This window comes from Epinephelus lanceolatus, chromosome 5, assembly GCF_041903045.1.
Source record: "Epinephelus lanceolatus isolate andai-2023 chromosome 5, ASM4190304v1, whole genome shotgun sequence".
NCBI classification, from domain to species: Eukaryota; Metazoa; Chordata; class Actinopteri; order Perciformes; family Serranidae; genus Epinephelus; species Epinephelus lanceolatus.
Window position 1 is genome coordinate 19,618,214 of NC_135738.1, and position 22,293 is coordinate 19,640,506.

A 22,293-nucleotide genomic window follows, 5' to 3' on the forward strand; every position below is an offset into this window, starting at 1 on the left:
GCTCAGTCACGACTTAATAGCCTGCTCTGCTGTGAATAGTAATGGACCTGCTCAGCCTCCATTATGGACCTCGAGATGCTTTCACGGTGTCATTTCATGACTCAAAGTGTCGAAGTGTTAATGTCTTTTTCAACAAATGTCACAGTCAGTGCTGCTGACTGGGGAGTGTGTAGGATGAGTCAATCACAGCTCGGGCATGAACAGAGGTCACTGCTGCCATCTAACGGCGGATCCTGTCATGTTGCATCAGTGAGGAGGAGGCAGACAGAAATATGCCATTCCAAAGCACCTGACAAGCCATATCGACATTATCTCTGTTCTCTCTCACACACACAGCAGACCCTGTTTGTGTGTGTGTGTGTTTGTGGACCGCACCGTTCAACTGACCGGGCTGAGAGTAAAAGGTGGAGGCGATAGAGATAAATGCTGTGACACCAGCAACAGGTAGAGTCGCTTTTACATTCTTCAGCTTATAATACAACAATACGTTTGTTTCTGGAGGAAGTATGGAAGTTGCCTACTGCCTGCTCAACAGCATTCATGTCATTTTATAGTGGGGCATATCGGTGAGCTGACAGAGAGGATCCGGGATCATTGAATGGTGACTTAAGCTTTTTATTTTTTTTAAAATCCGGGAAGCTGCATTCAGCTCATACTCATCATGCCTGTCCACAGGAGGCAGGTAGGTGATCTTATTCACACATACAGAGATTACATCAAATTGGAGCTGTCCTGAAGCCAGCTCCTACTGTAAGCCTTTGTTGTGTTGATCATAGACAGGCCTGCTGTCTTTAATCCTGCACTTGTCAGACTAAACAGATGCAACACAAGCTCATCCCAGTGCAGGTTACACAAATCAACACCACATGTTTTAATCATATTTAGTATTAAATAGGATGTTTATGTGCTTCCTCTGCTATCACAGTGCTCTGATTGTATATTTAAGTATGCCACACCTTCCTTGTGTTGGCTTACATGTACAGTATCAGTGTTTAGACTGCCCTGTAAGTGAATAGCCTGGATCGGCATGAGGGTGAGAGTATGTCCACATGCCATGCTGTTCAGTCAGGTTAGACAAACCATCTGCTCTGACAGTCAGGATCACCCCAGTGGCATTCACTGACACACCCCCTACGTCACAGTTAAACAGGATTCTTTTGTAGTCTTCATCATGATAACCTTTCTGCAGATTTTCACAAGCTTGTAATCAAATACCAGGGGAAACCTAATTATATACTTAAATAGACTCATTATGTGCCACTCAGGCCTTTTAGATTATTTAAGGTGAGATACTACAGGTGAATAACATACTCTATTGTTGTAAAACTGGGCCCAGTGAGTAACCCCGAACTGAATCATTAACTGAATTGTTAAAATTGTGGTTACTGTAATTTTAAGCATTTTCTGGTGCAAGAATTTCCTTCTGGATTAAATAAAGTCTATTGAATTTAATTGAACTGAATAGATGTTACCATGAAGCTCCCCCAGGTGATTACATACATGAGGACAATTACTATACCACCAGTTTTCCGAATTTTATGTTTAAACATGCAAAGGAGGCCAGTAATGACCTAATGATATACGCTCTTTTTGTGTACACTGCTAGAACAGAAACCGGAACTAAAATAAACAACTACAGGTGTATTTTTGAGTGCTCAGGTGTTTTCGCCTGGGGTGTCTCGCTTTAAAACACTACAATTTATCCATAATGTGTAGAATGTAACATTTTTTAACTTCTCCTTTTAATATTTTTACTGTTCTGTCATGTAGCCCAGTATTGAATTGCTGGAACTAATGGGAGTGGTCAGAGAGAATGGCAATGATCAGACAGCACTCCCACCTGTGGTAAGACTTTAATGTGTCCACTCTAACCACACACCAGCTAGTCCTTGCTGCCTTAATTCACAGAGCCCTATAATGTCTGAAAGTCTGACTTTGCCATATGATCTTTGCCACACAGCACACGCCTCTATCATATGACTACGTCCTGGTTGCCAAAACAAATGACAAACAGGACAGAGAGACATTCAAGAAGCAAACTGAATACATTGAAGAACTGAAGAAAAAGAACTTGAAAGTTACCGTAAGTCTCTCAACACCGAATAAAAATGTGTCCTCACTGTTGGAAAGGTTGAAAGGTTCTTTCATTCATTTCATCTTTATTCACCTCTGTTAGAAAATTATAGATGACGATCTCATCTTCTATGGGATTCAAGCGCCTAAAGAGATTTTTGAGAAGTACAGGTACCTGCTCAAAGTGTCTGATGCTTGTAACTGGAGCTCGGATCAGAACATTGTGCCTCTCAGCACCAGGTAAAACATGTTGCTGTTTTTGGCTGTTTTTAAAAGTATCTGTGACTGTTTATGTGCTCAACATGATCTTTAAACAGTTATTTTTTCTAAATATGTGGTTTGGAGATTAGGCATGGGACGATTTCATGTGACGATTATCCTTGCCAAAATGATTGTGATTCATGATATCCTGATAACGATCAACGTGTACTTACCACTCTTAAAATGCTACCAAAACATACTGGAATCACTTCACAGTTTGTTAAGAAACACATACCTTTATTGCCTCACAGGTAGTATTACAAAATTTTTAATTTTGCTGCCCATCTTGGCTAGGACTCCCTCACAGACGAGATACTGTGACTCAGGGGGATAAAATAAAGAATAGATCTGAAAAATAGGACACACATTTTTATTGAACATCCTTTTAAGATCTTGTGCATTTTTTGAGGTTGGTGTGTGTGCAGCCTGTTTTTCTCTTTGGGGGCTGCTGGACACAGTATTCATGATTATCCCGATAATGGAAATTCACCACGATCAGCTTATTGCAAGCATTATTTATTGTGATTCATGATAAAATCATGTATCGTCCCATTACTAATACAAATTATATCGTATTTTATGTGTTTGTATGAATGTGATATTTTAAAGCCCAACTCTTCTTCATCGTTACATAAAGCCAAAATCTCAAAGTCTCCGTGAAAATTTCTTGACTTAATGAACTTTTTATCATCTCTTGTTGCAAGTTCAGTTTTCTCACTGATACTTGTCCTTGTTTCAGGATAAGGATTGTCCACTTCATCTTGAATCACACCCCTATACGTTCAGGAGGTGAGACAGACTAACTGTATTTACAATCCTGATCCTCCTCAGGTAACCTCATATTTCATGTTATTCCTCTCGCCTGTTGTTCTTCGCAGAGGGTTTGCGGGATCTTATGAAGATGAAGGTTTTTGAGGCAAGGTTCTGCTTGCACGAGGTAAATATTCTAACATACCGTACGAACCTTGTTGTTGTTGTGCGGCATCTGTGATTCATCACTGCTACAGGTTGCAATATTGTCACCGTGTCTGGTCTGATAATTGAATTATTATTTTGGACAGGAACTGCAGATCAAACAGATTGTATGAATAAAAAAATGAAAACAGTGGACTGAATCAGGGTGTGAATGATACAATTAAAGCAGTATCTTTTCACCGTGTGGATCCGCACATAATCATACTAAAGATAGTGACACTATTATGTACTGACAAAGCTCTTTTCTTCACATGGCCGCCGAAGTGTTTTCTTTTTCTTAAAGAGCATCTAAAATTATGACGTGAAACTTGGCAGCGGCATTCCAAAACAATGCATTGCTGCCAATAAAGTATTTGTTCACAGAGACTCCATGGGAGTCATATTAATGCAGTGAGTCATTCATTGCTGGAAGTATGTGGGCTCGTGTGCATGTGAATATACATTGACACTAACTGTGTGTGCGCATGTAAGCATGTACATGTGTGTCCTTGTGTTTACGTTACAGCGCTGTGGGAGGTGAGGACATTTCCTCCAGATTAAATGTCCATGAAATTTGAATGTAAATAAATGTCCAAAGCTTATTCAAAATATAAAGCAGCATTAACTGTGGATGTTTTACAATTGTATAAATAAGCTAGTAAAATCTGATCATATTTTTAGATTGTGAGCTTCTGTTTTCAGTATGACTGTATGTTGTGTTTATGCATGTGCACAAAGCTCCTCTTCATGTCGATTTCCTTTGATATTTCTTGTTTGTTTGTTTTGTGCTTCTGCTTTCAGAAAAAGAAACAGAGAGAGCTGAAGGAGAGCTGGGCACGATGGACAGCCTGTCTCCAAGGGCAACCCATTACTGCCGTCAGGTTTGGACTGCAACACAACAGCCTATTCATAATCCTGCCCTTTGTTTTTGTTTATTTGTTTGGTTTTTTTCCTTCTTTTATCTTCGGTTATTGCAGCATTATTGTTTTCCATGTCAAGCATGTTATCACCCACACATGTCGCAGGCATTGTCTGGACCCACTGTTTAAAATCATGCACAGCACAAAATGCAGGTGCAGATTAGAGCTGCAGTCTTTAGATCCACTTGAGTCCAAGCAGAAGAACACAATGCAAACATGTCTCCAGTTCTGCTTCATGTGAATATGTGGGCTGTGTGATTTCAATTTCAGCCTTTTATTATACCACCCACATTATCAGCAAACCATAGCGACAAGATACACTGTACATCATTATACTGCATTGGGCCAAAATCAGTCAAGTACTCGCAGTCCTTTTAAGTGTAATTATTTTAAATACCAAGAAGCAAAAACACTCCCGTATGAAAAATCTTTGAGAACTTATGTTGGAAGTTTTACATTTTATAAACCTTATGAACATACAGTGTTTCTGTCATGTAATGAAAGTACATTTTTTACAGATTTTATACACTGATAAATGTGTGCCTTAAACAGCATGACATTTATGTGAAATGTTGTATAAAATCTGTATGAAATTGGTTGCCAACATCATTTTATTGTTATGTTTATAAATTGCAAAAGGCAAGAAAGGCATTGTTAGACGCAAGAGGTCATGTCGCCTCCCAGCATTGGGCACTTGATGGCTGTGTGACTAGGTACGTGGGTTGTCTGCTCCAAGACTTAAAACCGGATCAGCACAGCAATTGTCTTTTATATCACGAAAACCGTTCACTGAAATGTGTTTCTGAAAACACCTGAGGCGAGAAATAAGCCATACAGTTACTGAATCTGTCTTCATTTAAGATCAACAAGGGTCGTTTAAATTTGTTTAAGAGTTTCCAGAGGTGTGCAAGTTGCACTGGATTGCCTTGATTTGCATAAAGCGGACTGAGTTTTAACTTAATGCAGACAGGAGTGGACTACCTGTCTCTCGAAACACAGCACAGCACTACCAGATTGCACTGCACAGCTGCTTATATAGACAATGAACGGGAAGCATGGAAATGACAAATCTAGTGGACAAGTACCTTAAAGTGACAGTTATTACCTTTAATGAAAATAACTTTGTGTTATATTTTCTGAAAGAAGTAGATGAGATAGATAGTCTGCAAAAAGAATCATGTCCCTCCTGCCCTCCTACCGCTTCTAATGGCATTAGCTAGAATAAGACTGCAACACTGTCAGCAACAACCAACCAGAGCTGAGGAGTCTCTAACGCAGCTGTCAGTCATGCCAGTCCCTTCATGAACTGCAGTCAAACTACCAAACTAGGCAGTGCTGATCAAATATGAACATATTTTAGTGTACTCTTTAGCTGTAAAATCAGAAACTTGGTCCAGCTGGTGGGTGGTGTTTGGTACTCCTGTTTAAACTGTATCCAACATGGTGGCCGGGTCACAAACTCTCATTTTACAGCTAAACAGTCACTAAAATATGTTTCTGAAAACATCTGAGACAAGAAATAGGCCATGCAGTAACAGAATCTTGATTCATATTTGATCAGCGCTGTCTAGTTTGACAGTTTGACTGTAGTTCACGAGCTGTAATTGACATGATTGACAGCTGCGTTTGAGACTCCTCGGCTCTGACTGGGCGTTTTTGTCCATTAGAAGCACTACAAGACAAGAGAGTAGGCAGAGGACTATGATTTCTCCTACAGATTATCTGTCTCATTTGTGTGAATAGTGACAGTTTCAGCAAATATGAAAAGAAAATGATAAAGGTTACCAACAGTAGCTTTAAATGCTTATCCTTACCTTTTGAGTTTAGTCATTTTCTCCTTCTGTGTATGTGTTCTCATATCAGGAACTACTTTGGGGAGAAGGTGGCCTTGTACTACCTGTGGTTGGGCTGGTACACGTATCTCCTCATCCCGCCAGCTCTCATCGGGGTCATTGTCTTCCTCTATGGCCTTGCGTTCTTTAACAGCTCACCCCTCATGTAAGTTTCTCCACAACTCCACAGTATCGGCATCGTAACACTGTGATAAATAAAGAGCTTTTTATTGTGCCATAGAAAGGAGGTTTGTGAGGCTGACACAGTCATGTGCCCCCTTTGTGACAAGAGATGCAAAGTGTGGCTTCTCTCTGACACCTGCACATACGCCAAGGTACCTCAGTGCATTTACAGTGGGCAGCTGAATGATGTGCTTGTCTCTTTGCGCTCACTGCTGCTCTCGTCTGCCTACAGGTGAGCCAGCTGTTTGATAATAATGGCACAGTGCTCTTCGCAATGTTCATGGCAGTGTGGGGTGAGTTTTGTGTGTTTATATGACATAATTATTCTTGTGTTGATTGACATAATCGTGTTTTTCTTTTAGTATTCAGATCCCTGTTTTAGATAGATTAGTGTGACTTATCACAATCATACTTCCTGCAGATGCAATTTTGTTTCATAGCCATTAAGACCCATGCAATAGGCACATTTAATACAAGCAATTGACAATCAGGCTGCAGATCTCCTCCCCAATGCTCTTGTTTATTTGCCTAAACAATTTTGGCTTCACAGGACGACTTATACAAACCAGTCTTTTATCTGCCTCACATTGATTTTATCCAACTGGATGTTTTATGATCACTGAGATATGCACTGCCAATGAGATGCCACATCACTGACAGAACCTACTCGTCCTGGCTTCTCACATCTTAATCAGCCCAGGCCATCTGGCCGTGGGGGTGGTCAAGCAGTCATCTATAAGAACATATAAATGCTCTTTTCTGCTTTTAGTCCCTCTGCTTTTTGTGAGTTTTTAATGTCTTTAAAGTCTGTTGTCACTCAGACTGTCGCTCACATCAAATTCATACCTGCTGTAGAGAATACGGATTCAGGCACAGTGATGGTTAGATTATTTGTTTGAGTGAAGTCTGTTAGCAACTGTGAGAAAAGTACAGTTAACTGGAACAGCTACTGCAGTCTTCTGAAAATAAGTGTATAAGAGGAAGTGTGTCAAGGAGGGGTGATATACAGAGAGAGAAATGCATCAAGGACAGCATAATGCTGATGTTGCAGGACAAATGGAAGTCCCCTCATAATACCAGTGTAAAAGGTTGTTTTTAAAAAAATATTTAGAATTTTGCAGTTTAGTCAAAGTTAGTTTACTGTAAGACCGCAGAAGTAGGGATCGTTTCCTGAATTTTCTTCTGCTTTCTAGTTTTTGTGACAAAGCCTTGTGCCAGTATGCTACAACCAAAAACCAAAGATGTGTGTATGTGGCAAATTGAGAACATTTTTCATTAGATGTTAAACCCTGAAAAAATGTCAGTATCTTTCATACATTTAGATTGATTTTTAGATGTAGAATGATTGATCTATATTGGCAAGAATCTGGTGATACGATAAATATCACGATACAGGGGTTACGATTTGATATATTGCAGTATATTACGATACTTGAAACAAGGTGATATATTGCAGCTTTTTATGACCCTGCCTGTTTGATAGGCCTGTGTTCTTTGGGTTTATGCACGTTATATGTTACTACGTCCGAGTGGAAGAGTCAAACGACCAAGGATAGATTGCAACACTGGTATCTAGCGGTCCATGAACCATTGCCACAAACTTTGCATGTAAATTATTGATTAAAAATCAATAGTGTTTTTGAGAATCAATACAATATCACAGAACATAATATCACAATACTGAAATGTATTTATATTTTTGTATACCCTTATACCAAATATCCCAAAACTGGCAAAATGCCTTACCACCACAGTGAATCTGATTTTAAAAACTGTCACTGTTCAGTTCTCATACTGTTTTTTCGAGTTGGCTTTATGAACTTTATGAAATCCTTCATCTTCACAGCAACATTGTTTTTGGAGTTTTGGAAGAGACATCGAGCATCCTATGTGTGTGAATGGAAAGTGTCCGATTGGTGTGAGGAGGAGGTATGATCACTTTTATATGTTAAATCTCGTTCAGTAATACTCGTTAATGAGTGATCATTGGAAGTCATTACTGTGTGTTTTTTTCCTTCCCTTTTTCCTGTTTTTTTTTTTTTAATCATATTTAACTGTAGGAGGAACTGATCCTGGAAATTGTGAACGACGTCAACTGTGCACCAAAAGAATATAAACACTCATATCTGCGCAGCACTCTGGTTTTAATCTGTGTCACCGTTATGGTGGGTCTTACGCTCTTCACGTGTGTTATTTATTAAACAGCTTTTACATCTTTACAGTTCAGGTTAAGATAAGAATCATGTTGAGGTTGGGTGAGATTCAGGTTTCGGCATGGACAGTAGTGGAGGGTATTTGTGTTCATCATGGAGGCCCTCACCACTATAGTGACACAAATAAGTGTTTTGTGTCTTTTCCGCAGATACTGGTGATCATCGGTCTGACACATGCCTTGGTGGTGTTCAGGGTGATCGCAGCAGTGCTCTTGGCTGAGGGATCATGGGAGTTTCTGAGCAACCACTCCAACAGCGGGGCAATGATGCTGGGGGCCGTCCTCCATTACGTCATCATCACCGTCATGACACGGGTATGCGGGTCTCTAAATGTGCATCTCTGTTAACTTTTAGAGATACTTTCTGTGACTCTGATGATGTCTTTGTCTTTGCAGGTCAACAGGATTGTGGCCATGAAGCTCTGTGAAATAGGTACGTTTACTATTCTAATCACATTTTAAAAAGAGATACTGGGAGATTTAAATGTTAGCTTGAAGAGCCAGTGTGTGGGATTTAGGGGGATCAATTGGCAGAAATGGCATATGATATTTATAATTATGTTTTCATGAGTGTATCATCACCTGAAACTAAGAATCTTTGTGTTACCTTAGAATAAGCTGTTTATATCTAATAGGGAGCATAGGGGTATAAAGAGACCTGGATATAGTGTTGGAGGCAAGGGCCTGTTTATTCCTTTGATAGTTGCTCAGTGGCACATGAAGCCAAAAAAGTTTGTCTTCCTTGGGTTTAAAAGTACCAGATCTTCTGCATCGTTTTGCCCATAGAGCAAGCACACTAGAGACTTCCATGCCAGTTTGGCCATCTGCTAACTTGAATAAGGTTAAAATAATTTAATTGTGCAGCTTATCAAGACTTTAGAAATGGTATCTGACTAATGGATGAACTTCTGATAGTGAGAAGAGTCATTTCATGAGGGATTGTGACCAGGCCCCAGGAAAGCATTTCAGCCTTGCTTCAATTCCTCCCAGTGGCCGCTCACAGTATCACAGTGCTCCGATTATGACTCTTTTTATTATGAATTTTTGATCCATGGAGATTTTATATTTATAAAATTTTCCTGGAGCTGAGAAAAGTGTGTTAAAAACCACACTGTTAGTCTACTAGAAAAAGTCTTTTGGGGCCCAATAGCATCACATGATGAACACGTCATTGTAAGTCCCCTGTTGGACCACTATGTCAACTTGCCCTCAAAGCCTGGGGCTGTTCCTGGGGGCTTGAGTCCTAACCTTTCCTTTACTGCCATGTTTCTACACTAGTCCAGAATGGTTAAACCAAAAACTGGCTCCAGAGAGGGCCTGTTTTTACTATAAATTGAGGGATACTGTAGGTTATACTACACGCCTGGAAAGGGAGGGCTATTCATTTGCTTGCAATCTGCAACCTCACCCCTAGATGCCTCTAAAACTGACACACTGGTCCTCTCACAGGTTTACAGTTGGTTTACAGCAGAGAGAACAGGCAAACAAATGCAGGGGGGACGAAGCAGGGAGGTGGGTAATCAGACGGGAAGAAGGTCAAGACAGAGATAACAGACAGATAACAAGTAGTGTCTGGAACACTAGATGATGTGGCAGAGAGAGACAGAGAGCCGTCCTGTATACGGTGGCCCAAATCCGAAGCCCACTCTTACAGACTCATAGACTTACCTGCATGTTTTTTAAAGGCTGTGAGGGCTCAAGGCTGTCTCACTGAGAAACTGTTTAAGGGCTCTCGTGGACTTTCTGCAAACCTTTCCCCAATTTCTCTTGCGAAATTTAGCCACAAATTAGCATCCCTGTGATAAAAACTATGCAGCCAACCAAAAACCATTTCAAAAGTTCTGCCGACAACATATTCACACATACACACTGTAGCAGCAAGTACAGTATCTTTATTATATATGAAGTACATGAGCAAACATCACCTCACAGGGTGGACATTGGAACTGGGCCAACATGTACACTGATTGGGAAAATGCTGTAAAGATGTATGACAGTGATAATCAGAGGAAGGAAACTTACAGAGGCAATAAGAGGGAAGGTGAGTTATGCAGGAAGTAAACTGCCTGAGAACATACAGTACACAGGGAACAGAAAGAGAGAGTCTAAAGAAGAAGGAGATTATCATGAAGCGGTACACTGTATGAGGGTCTTTGCAATCAGATCTAGTCTGCTGGCCCTTTCATGTAGAGCAAAGCCAAAACCCCCGTCAGTGGTCATAAAACAAATCTGAAGTTTCACAAGATGAATAATAAGGAAAAGCTTCAAATTTATACTGGAGAGTATTTTCTCCGCACACCTCTAAGAATTACCCAAATGAAACCATCTGAGAAGGGAACATCACCCTTTGCAACACAGCAGCATGTGACAAGAGGTCATGAGTAGAAGTCCTTTGATTTATGGATCACAAGCCAGACAACAGCATGACCCAGTGGTGTGGTCTACATCTGAGCCCCGCTACATATCATTTGTTTACTATATACCACAAGTTTTTTTCTTTGGATACATATATGACACAGAAGTCCTTCTTCACAACAGATTTTTTTTGACTTGTCATGGCAGGAGAAACACTGGTGTAATGTAACATTAATTTACAGGGTGTGTGCGGGTCCTTGAAAAGTCTTTATTGTCTTAAATTCGATTTCATAAATATTAGGCATTAAAAGTAATTAAATAATCTTAAATTTAAATTTGTGAGGTCTGAAGTGCCACAAACATTTTATCTAATTTATCCATCATTTAATTTGTCAAAATCTGTGTGAAAATCCACATTTGTGATACCGCTGAACCTAAAACTGTCTTATTACTTTGTACTTAAAATTAACCTAACTCACTTTAATACCCATATTCCTACATAAAACCTGCCTCTGCATGGGAGTATATACTTACCTTTATACTTATCTGCAATGCTTGAATGAGAAGAAGAATATTTGTCCAAAAATCAGCCTTAAATTTGATGGAAAATTATACCTCCCACAATACAGGAATGGATAGATATAGTAAATGACATTTATGTTATTGAAAAAATGACTTTATATCTTCATGCTCAGAAAAATTTATTCATTAAATTCTGGACCATGTGGGTGAAATTCGTTAGAAAGACCCTTACGGCCAGATTTTGTGGAGGTGTTGGATAGATGACCCCATTATGTTGTTTTATTCTAGCTGTTTTATTCAAGTCTCCCCCTGACTTATTTTTATAGCTCTTATGTGAACATTTTATCACTTTTAAAATTTTGAAAAAATCTGAACAACAGGACGAAATATACTGCATCTGCCCCAGTGTATGTTTTGTAATATAAACTGCTGTCTTAAAGGCATTACTGTACATTAAAGTCTGATATCTGTCGACACCCTGGTTTATGATTGCTCTATCGTTTTGCTGAGTCCCATGTCAGTGAGGCAGCATGTCTGATGTCAGGATCCTTGAACTGGCACACCTAATAAGAGCACAGCCATCATGATGTTTTTAATTACACCTGTGCTTTACCTGTTATGACATGTACACCAGATTGTCCTTGTAAAAACGGTCTTTTTGGCCATTGTGTAGCGCAGGCAGCCTGTCAGGTTCAGCTGTGGTGTGTTGAATACAGCGTCTTTAAGCTGCCTGTAGAAATGGAAGACTAAAGGACAATAACTTTATATTTAAACACATAACAATATATCTCAGTTTTATGTGCACCAGAATAGAACTATTTAGATAAATGAAATGTAAATAGAGGTAATAATATAATAGATGTAAGGTTGAAATGCTATGTGTGAGATTGTGCCATCCATTGACCAAACAATGAACTGCATAAACACTGACATGAAATCTGTCTGTACCAGAGAAAACAAGATCATTTGCTGCCACTGAGAAGAGTTTCACAGTCAAGATGTTCACCTTCCAGTTCTTCACCTACTTCTCCTCCCTCTTCTACGTGGCCTTTTTTCTCGGCAGGTAAGAACTGGTGGACTCTGTTAGGGCTGGCCAATGATTCAGTGCTCACATTAGGGTTGGGCAGTATGATGGTATATATCAAGCAACAGTGTAGAGTAGAGATCTGTTTGAGCAAATAATGGCTGGATTCTCTTGTGATCTTGGGAATCAGCTGCCTCGCAAGGTAATGGGATTTGAGCAGACATGTAGGAAGTGAGTGAGGTTTGAATACGGAAAACTGTAACACTTGAAATTATTGTTCTCGGGAACCTTTAAGCTTCCACTCGGAAAGAATTTTAGTCTTACTGTTCACGAGCAAGGAACAGGCAACCAATCAGATACGTTTTAGAAGATTTATTGGACAATAATGAATTGGATGGATGGATGGTGGATGGATGGATGGATGGATGGATGGATGGATGGATGGATGGATGGATGGATTATTGAGTGCGGTGTGGGGAGATTTGGAGGTCCGTAGTGGCGCCCGGGCATCGATGAACCCCCAAAAACTCCATTTAATGAAGTAGTGCTTGTGCGGCTCTGAGGTCGCTAAGGTCTGAACGAATGTAACAGTGGTAGGTTAGCGAGGTCCAGCGACCCATGATTTGGATTAGGCAGTGCCTATGCGGAATGAATGGCCTGAGTAGTGAGTGGGAGATATGCCGGATTGTATAAGTATTTGGCGGAGGTGATAGTGGAACCAGAAACGGGTGACGACTTGGCCAGATTTGGAGAGGAAGAGAGGGTCGGAAAGCGACGAGCTGTTGGATTTCCTGTAGTTTAGATAGTTTGAGAGAGTACGGAACGGGTCCAGAGGGGATAGATTTTTGAAATAGAAGATTGGTGTAGGATGACCTGATTGATTAGTTTTTGATTTCTTGAGGTAGAATACCATGATGTCATTGGAGTATTGAGATAAGTCTGAGATGCAAGCATGGCGGGAAGGAATGAAGTTTGATGAGGACGCGGTGAATTCTGAACATCTAAGGAAGCCAAAGAATGCTAGTGTGAATATTGCCTCGAGGGTAAGAGCGACGTGGGGAGTATTGTAACCGGAGCGAAGATTACTAATACAGATGAGAAGTAGGTCGGTGGTAAGTGGAAGGCGACGAGGGGTTTTTGCTGGTTCTTGTCGGAGAAGGCCTTTGAAAAGAGATGTTACTTGAGGATGGCTGAAGGCTGGGCTAGGGTAACCGGTGAGTAGTTTGGAGAAAAAGCTGATGCCACTGAGGTATGATTTGATTGTGTGAGTTCTAACGTTTAGAACTGAATGAGCATGGTTAATAAAGCAGACCACGGTAGTTAGATCGAATGATGGAAAACAAATGTTATGTTTATCATGGAAGTTATGGAAATGATTCCAAGCGGTCCAGTATGATGACAAGGTTGAGGATGATAAACTATTTATGATGTGAATTTGAGAATCAATGATCAGGGGTACTAGGGATGAGTTTACAGATTGAAGGTCAGTGCAGAATATGGAGGAACTGGAGTCGGGAGAGTGTCGGCGTGTGGAGCTAAGCTTCTGAATTTCTGAAACAGAAACCGAGAGAGAGAGTCAGCGATGGCGTTAGTTTTACCGGGAACGTGGGCTGCGCAAAGTATGTATTGGTGGGTGACGGAGTGCCAGGTGAGACGACGCATGAATGGCATGATGGAAGGAGAGTTAGAGCAACCTTTGTTAATGATGTTGACTACTGCAAGGTTATCAGAGTATATAAGGATTGACTTGCAGGACCATTCGTGTCCCCAGAGAATTGCTGCGACTACTATGGGGTAGATTTCGAAGAGTGCAGAAGAAGCTACTTGGCATTGGTTTGCGAGTTCTGGGGGCCACTCTGCGGCGAACCATCTCCCATTGTAGAAACCCCCAAAACCGGCAGAAGGAGCTGCATCGGTGTACAGCTGGATGTCGAGGGAGTTGGTCAGGTGGTCTTCGTAAAAGAAGGAGACGCCATTCCAGTTTGTGAGAAGGTGGAGCCACAAACGAAGCTCAGTACGGCAAGAATGGTTCAGGGAGATGGTGGAGAGAAGCGATGGGACGGAAGAAGCGATGGACAACAAGTGGGAGATGAATGCGCGACCTTGAGGAATGATGCGCGAAGTTGAGGTGGCCGAGGAGGGAGAGTAGTTGACGCTTAGTGCAAGAAGGGGCCTGGAGAAAGTTTGAGATGATGAGGCATATACGATTGAGCTTCTCAGCGGGAAGAGATGCTTGAAACAGGTTTGTATCGAGTGTGATTCCCAGAAACTCAAGGGAGGTGGACGGGCCCTCAGTTTTTTCTTTTGACAGAGGAACCCCAAGGTCAGAAAACACTGAGGATAAAGTGGCCAGACCTGATGCGGGTGGTGAAAAGGGAGGTGTGATGAGGAGAAAATCATCCAGAAGATGGACGAGGAATGGGATGCAGTGGTTGTTGGACAGTATCCAGCAGAGGGCTTCGGACAAGGTGTCGAACAGCTTTGGACTGCTTTTGCAACCAAAAGTAAGTTGCACTGCAAAGTAATAGCTACCTCACCAGCAAACGCCAAAGAACCGCCAGAAGTCTGGGTGAATGGGGAGTACCTTGAACGTGCTGATGATGTCAGCTTTTGAGAGCCATGATCCTTTGCCAGCAAGTTTGATGAGGGATATGGCGTGGTTAATGGAGGCATAATGAAGGGAATAGTCCTCGCTAGGAATGAGACTGTTGACACTGGGAACATGGCTACCGTGCGGTGCCCAGAGATCAATAATGATTCTCTTCTTTCCTGAATATTTTCTGGTGGCGATGCCGAGTGGGCTTATTCGGAAAGTAGGAAAAGGGGGTTGAGCAAAAGGGCCGATCATGAAGCCTTGTTCGACTTCAGCAGCGAGTAATCGGTCGATGGATTCAGGATCGTTAATGGCTGACTGTAGGTTTTTGCAAGTAAAGGAGACAGATGGCTCCACTGCAATGCCAGGGTGGAAACCCTCCGTGAAGCCGGTGGTGAGGAACTCTACAAAAGTAGGATCGGGGTGGTTACGGAGTGCGGCCCTCAGTGCTGAAACATTTACTGGCGTAAAGGGGTGCTTACCTATCTTCTGGGATGTAGGATTATGTGGGCATGCTGGTTGGGCGTGGCCACCGCCACAGAAAGAGCAGGCATGGAGGTAATGACACTGGGACATCTGGCAGCCATTGTCGTTAAAGTTGTTGCAGATGGTACGGCCACCTTGGTGCAAGATGGGCCGTCCTCTTTTATCCACTCCGCTGGGGTTGAGGGAAAAATTAGAGACAGAAGGAGCAGGTTTGGGAATAAGTGTGACCGGAGGGGCGGTGGGTGCCACGGGGGAGGGAGCAGGAGTCCTATAGGCGATATGTGGTTGAGTGAACTTGGCGGGGACCGAGCAGGAAGATGCTGGATGGGAAGGTGCACCGCACAAGGGACAAGGTTGGGCGAGACGGGCAGCGAAGATGCGACAATAAGTCTCTGTGTCAAGGGTGCCCCAGTAAGCGCTCTCGTTAAACTGGTTTAGGTGAGCTGCGGCTTCAGAAGCGAAATGAATGTGGTATTGGTAGAAGCCAGAACCACCAAAAGGGAGTGCCAAGTTGAGGATAATGGACAAGTCATCATCCAGTTCCTGGCAGCGGGCAGGAAACTGGGAGCAAAGTACGTCCCTATAGAGTGAAAAAGCATAAGCAAATTCTGTGGGATTGAGAACCCTAGAACGAGAGGACGTCTGTTTTTTATAATGGGGGCACCTATCTGTGTCGTCGAGGTCTCTGGCGACGGGAGGTTGGTGGAGGGAAGGAAGGAGTAGAATAGCTAGATCAATGTAATTACCGTCTAGTATCTGCTTGCGGATGTTGGTGGGAACGGGAGAAGGGCGGGAAACAAAAGAAGTGGGGTGACGCGCTGCCGGATTAGCTGTGGATAAAGTGAAGTTAGCATTAGCTATGGACGGTTGAGAAAGTGGTAGGGTGGAGCGGACTTGTAAGCCGGTGCCGGGGACGATGGGTGGTGGAAGATGCTGCAAATAGGAGTGAGCAGCCTGGGAACCTGGCAGCCCGGTGCCATTAGCTCCGGCCAAAGCGGATGGCCATTGGGCTGAGGAAAAGGCTACGGGGGGCACAGGCTGGTGGGTGATTTCGGTGGAGCGAGGTGGCGTTGCGGCCGGCTGCGAGTGGAGACGCCGGTGACCTGATGACTGCGGCCGGCTGTCATCCTCGCAGGTGATGGGGAAGAATGACCGCGGTGCCCGCTGGAAAAACCCCTCGAAGCAGGCCTACCTCGACCTCTTTTGGCTGATGGGGGTGGTGTACCGGGAGGTGTGGAGGAGTCTTCAGAGGAGTTATAATTTTGCAGATCCAGGAGGGAGGAACCAGGTGGAATGTGGATTGTGGACGATACGGTGCGTGCTGAGGTCCCCTTCCTCCGCTGCTGAGCTCGGAGCACAGGAGAAGGGGTCTCGGGCACAGAGATCGCTGGAGATGTCAGGGCTTTTTCGGATGGTCTTTGTGGTGATGGACCTCTATGTTGGTGGTGTTGAATGCCTCTGAAGATGTCGTCGTCAGAAGGAGATAAGGATAAGAAATCCATGATCTCGGTAAGTTAAGTTTTCTTTTTTTTTCTGTAGTTGCTTCACTGATTCAAACGCACGAATGCAGGAGCGAGAGACTGAGGAAAGGGTTAGCTCCGCTTATATAGTAGGCTAGAAGGCTGTGATTGGTGTGCGTTCCCGCTCCTGAAATTGTGCTTTAACAAGCTTCGATTCTGAGTCTGCGGCAAGATGCTGCAGTGGTTAGCACTGTCGCCTCACAGCAAGAGGGTTCCTGGTTTGAACGCAGGGTGGGGGAGCCCTTCTGTGCAGAGTGTACATGTTCTCCCCGTGTCAGCTTGGGTTTTCTCCGGGTACTCCAGCTTCCTCCCACAGTCCAAAGACATGCAGGTTAATTGATGACGCTAAATTGGCCGTAGGTGTGAATGTGAGTGTGAATGGTTGTCTGTCTCTATGTGTCAGCCCTGTGCGACCTGTCCAGGGTGTACACCGCCTCTCGCCCAATGTCAGCTGGGATAGGCTCCAGCAACCAGGAACTCATTGTCCTCACCCGACACCCCTCTGTCTCTAACATGACCAATGATAATGTGTCTTTTTTTCTAACACACCCGGCAGGATAAACGGCCATCCTGGTGGTTATGTCCGAATTTCAGGGAAATGGCGGTTGGAGGAGGTGGGTAACATGAATATCTAATTTAGAAGGATTAAATGTCCATTTTTAAGTAAAAACTGCTGCTTTATATTTGAATATTGTATCTCCCTGTGCAGTGTCATCCCAGTGGATGTCTCACTGACCTGTTCATCCAAATGGCAATTATCATGGTACTCAAGCAAACCATCAGCAATGTCTTTGAGTTCACTGGCCCGTAAGTAGAAATCAGATTTGTGTTTGGATACTGCACATGTGCACTGTATCATCCACTTGACTCACATCAGATCTGGGATTTTGAAAGCTGTGTCCTGTTTGCATCAGCTGGTTCTGCAGGTGGTTGAAGAGAAGAAGAACCCACAAGCTACAGAGGAAATGCGCCCACTGCTACCTGAAAGACGAATCAGAGGCCAGACACGGAGCTGAACTGTGTGATAACTGCAAGCTCCGAGACTGGCTCAGCAACTACCGTCTCAACGATGTCGACTCCTTCAGCCTGTTCCATGAGTTCCTGGAGATGGGTACGTACCCTGCTGAATGCTACAAAAACAGTGGACAGTTCCTGGTCTGGTTTGGTGAATAATATTCTTCTTTGCTCTCTGTTCAGTGATCCAGTTCAGCTTTACAACCATATTTGTGGCAGCATTTCCTCTCGCTCCTCTGCTGGCCCTCATTAATAATGTCATTGAGATCCGCCTGGATGCCATTAAAATGGTCACTTTGGAGCGCAGATTGGTTCCCAAGAAAACCAATGATATTGGTGAGCATTACTTTTAATGGAGTACTTCACCCCCCAAATTAGCATTTGTATATGAATTACTCACCTCATGTTACTTTGAATTCCTTGCCTCCTCTGTGACCGAAGAATCCAAAAAATGAGAAAATTCTTGAAGTCATAGGGGGACGATTCAGCAAAGTCACACAATAACACAAACAAACTACAGATCAAGGCAGCGGATAAACTAAAAATGAGACCTGGGCCATATTCACAAACACTCAGAGAACTCCTAACTTTTTAGGAAATTCTAAATTCTAGCAAGGAGTCCTCGCTTAGGAGTGATTTAGGAAATATCTCAGAGCAACTCCAGGCAAGAACAGGCCAGAAATGTTTAACTTACTAAGGAGGTGTGGTTGACCCCGTTGCTAGGTATGATGCAGTCTTTTAAAAGGTGTGATTGGTTGTCCTTTAGTGAGCATGACAGGAGTGGACACCCAGTGGACGTTTAATGAACTGCATCACAATATGAGACTGAAAGAGCTGTTATTGATACAGTGATCACTCTGCTGATGGAAGGTCGAGACAGTTGCCAAATATCTTAGTGTTGTGATCACTTTATTTCTGGCTTTATTGTGCTGGGTGGGAGATGTAAGTGCATCTGTAACGAGATCAACCACAAACATTTTCCTTGGATGATTGAAGCTGTAGTGTTTTAACCTGCTGTTATTTTCATTTTCTCTTCTGCTTCAGAAACTCTTAATCCCCTTAAAAGTCCTCCTCCCTACTTCTAACAGTTCTTACCTGAGGAGCTCCTTTAAGGGCTAAGGATCTTGTTTTAACTTTAAGGGAAAAATTCTTAAAAAATGTCAGATTTTCGTAACATTTCATTACCAGTCACTAGGTAGCGCTTTGTACTAGAGAGCTTTGTGAATACAGCCCCCCAAATTATATTGCATAAATTGTGTGAACATTTGTCAACGGATGGTCTGATATAGTTTTGGTGTTGTTAAACATGGAGCCCTCAATATCTCAAGAATTTTCTCAATTTTTGGTTTCTTCATTCATCGTGGAGGTATGCGAGAAAAACATTTTCTTCATGAATTCAACAAAATACAAGCTGAGCAACTGACATACAGATAACCTTTTGTGAGGGGAGGTATTTCTTTAAAACTTTTTTAAAAACTTCTAAGGATTAAAATGCTGTTTTCTTGTTTATGCTGTAGATTAAGTTCTCCTCATATCATCGTTTCTCCTAAGGTGTGTGGATAGACGTGTTGGAGGCTATTGGTGTCTTAGCTGTCATTGCAAACGGGCTGGTCATCGGTGTGTCTTCAGACTTCATCCCTCGATTGGTGTACCGTTACCGCTATGGCCCATGTGCCAATGGCACAGTGACAGATACTGAGTGAGGACTCGTCTTGAAAATGTTTATGTTCTGTCAGGTTGTGTGCAGCACTCATTTTAATTGGAAATTCTTCTGTTTTACAAGCTGCATGCTCGGATACATCAGCAACACTCTCTCCATTGCACGCATAGATGACCAGAACATAAACAACGAGTTTTCAAAGGATCAGATGATCACTCCTAATGGCATCAATGTGACTTCATGCAGGTTTGTCCTCTTTTTATCTTGTCTTCTACAACTGAGGAGTAATTCTGATGTTTAGGTCAAGAGAAATCAAAGTCAAAACATATAATTTGAGTAACAACAGAGTCAAAAGCACTGATCCTGCTCATCAGCGTTAATAACTGCTCAGTGTTCGCTGTGCACTCAGATGTCCTGGTAGTACTGCACTGTGATTGTTACTGTAAGGACTGTGTAACCTCAGGTGATAGAAGTGCTATGTAAAATTTGGGGCCATCAGTGCAGATGGTACCCATAATAATCCACTGTGTGATTGATTTCTAAACAACTAATCAGGGAGATAATGTCTGCTTTCTGGTCTGCTGTCCTTCACAGTTATAAAGACTACAGGAGCAATGAGGACTACAGTTTAACCCCACAGTTCTGGCTAATTTTAGCTGTCCGCTTTGCTTTTGTCATCCTGTTTGAGGTAAGCCTCACCCATGACCAAACAAAACCACCAGCCACTTCTTCTCTGATTTCTTTCAGCAGTTTCTTGTACTATATCACCCACCGGAACGTGCACATTGTCCTCCCAGCTCACTGTTTGTTTATTTTAATCTTTCACCACATTGATCTACACTATGACAAAATCTGGGAGTGTAATCTTTAATGAAACCACATTTTCACAGATAACATTCCTAACATTTTCTTTCTTTGTTTGCAGCACGTTGTCGTCATATTCAAGTTCATTGCAGCTTGGTTTGTGCCGAGCGCTCCGATGCAGGTCAAGAATGATCGACTCTTCGATAAACTCAACAGACTAAAAGAGGAACTCAGGTGAGTCTCAAGTAATGTGTGATGACACTGATGTGGCAGCTGGATGCCAAACAAAGTACAATTGTGCTCATTCATTTTCAATCATTAAGATAGATAGATAGATAGATAGATAGGTTTTCTTATCTGATTGTGTAATCCTGATTACACATTACCTGTTACTACCCAACTGGGTGTCGGCCATGACTTGTGATCTCAGGAGCAAGATGGACTTGAATTGAATTGATGAATTTGACTGATGTGATTGGTTGATTTGCATCACAACTGTGCTCATCTCCCTGTTAAAAGTCTGTCTGTCATGTGCTGTACATGTCGTTTTACTGTCTGAATAAATCTAGCTACGCTGAATCAGATCAAATTAATCAGATATACAGAGGTTTTCTGGGAAGCACTAAATTAAAAATGTGGAGGAACTTCTCTCTGACCTTGAAACTGTAATCCCAGTGTATTAGCACTTGTTAATGGTACTTTAGTTTTAATTTTTAACTTAATCCTAATCGCCTACATGATGCCACATAAATACAAATTTGGCATTTGTTGTCTGTAGCTCTCATTATATTAATTATATACTACATATTTTTAAGATGTGTTTTGCAGTGCTCTCAGATTCCTTGAAATAGATGCTGTAACTAACCAACCCTTTCTTTTCTTTCTTACAGTTCATTTGAAGCGTGAGCAGATTCAGACACTTGAAGTTTACACATTTATCCCTGAGGACATGAGCTCAGTGTTGCCTTGTGCATTAAAGTGTCCAGACTATCACAGTGTTGAGTCAACTTCAAAGTCATCAATCGTCTCTCTGAAGAGTTCAGACCGAGGGCTCTCACTCTCTTTCATTGTTTGCAGTCAAATGTTAAGTGCTGGCTATCTGGATTCTCATGTATGAAACAGACTTTGAAGGCAGACTAATTTTTTCTTGGACGAAACACGTGTACAGCAACTGATTTTACTGACCATGAGATTGTTCTTATTCTATTGTCAGAATGCACTGATCGCTTACTGTTGGATCTCTATATTTGTGAGACGTATGTGAGTGTTTTTATTGAAAGCCTACAGATAATTTATACTGCTGCTGCACATACAGTACTGATTGTGTGTTACGATGTTGCCTTATATTGTTAAAAAGCGCTGTGATGATTGTCATTACTGCAGACCGAATCTGATGGTGTCTTTTGTAAACATGACACAGGAATGTTTTGCATTATAATATTTTATATTATTGAATAAAAGAGGAAAACTTTCACCTCATGTAATGTCTTTTGAATTTAAGCTTGACATGTAAAAGGTATGTCATATGTGACATTTTAAGGTGAGAAAACCCACACATTTTTCACCTACAGTTTTTTTTTTACATCATGTACTGGTCAAGTTTGAGATTTTGGGCTGTTTTGTCTCCATAACATGTCTTCTTTCAGACCAATGGAAAGAAAACATCCAAAATACACATTTAGGTTATATTTTAGTATTTATTTATTTTATCATCTTAATGTTAGTAATCAGCTGGGGCAGTTTCATATGTGTTAGTTCAAATTTTTTACCCTATTCATGAAACATGTAGCCATGTCTAAGAATTGATGAAATTTTACAAAAAACTCCACTGCAGCAGCAGTAAAATACACCAGACTAACCAGTTTGATTCTTATCAATAT

General features: G+C 42.0%; 1 protein-coding gene across 1 annotated transcript; it reads left to right on the plus strand.

Moving 5' to 3' along the window:
* Positions 1-139: 139 nt before the first annotated feature.
* LOC117261788 (anoctamin-9) lies at positions 140-21,886 on the plus strand. Its single transcript, XM_033634288.2, has 25 exons — positions 140-444; positions 555-682; positions 1,771-1,845; positions 1,961-2,083; positions 2,177-2,313; positions 3,074-3,123; positions 3,213-3,271; positions 4,090-4,169; positions 6,072-6,206; positions 6,282-6,375; positions 6,456-6,516; positions 8,070-8,152; positions 8,284-8,388; positions 8,586-8,750; positions 8,832-8,868; positions 12,264-12,375; positions 17,492-17,549; positions 17,645-17,742; positions 17,850-18,046; positions 18,133-18,285; positions 19,501-19,648; positions 19,733-19,855; positions 20,204-20,297; positions 20,535-20,647; positions 21,304-21,886. Exons 2-25 carry the CDS (start codon positions 662-664, stop codon positions 21,317-21,319), a joined length of 2,337 nt encoding a protein of 778 aa, XP_033490179.1. The 5' UTR covers positions 140-444; positions 555-661; the 3' UTR covers positions 21,320-21,886.
* The last annotated feature ends 407 nt before the right edge of the window (positions 21,887-22,293 follow it).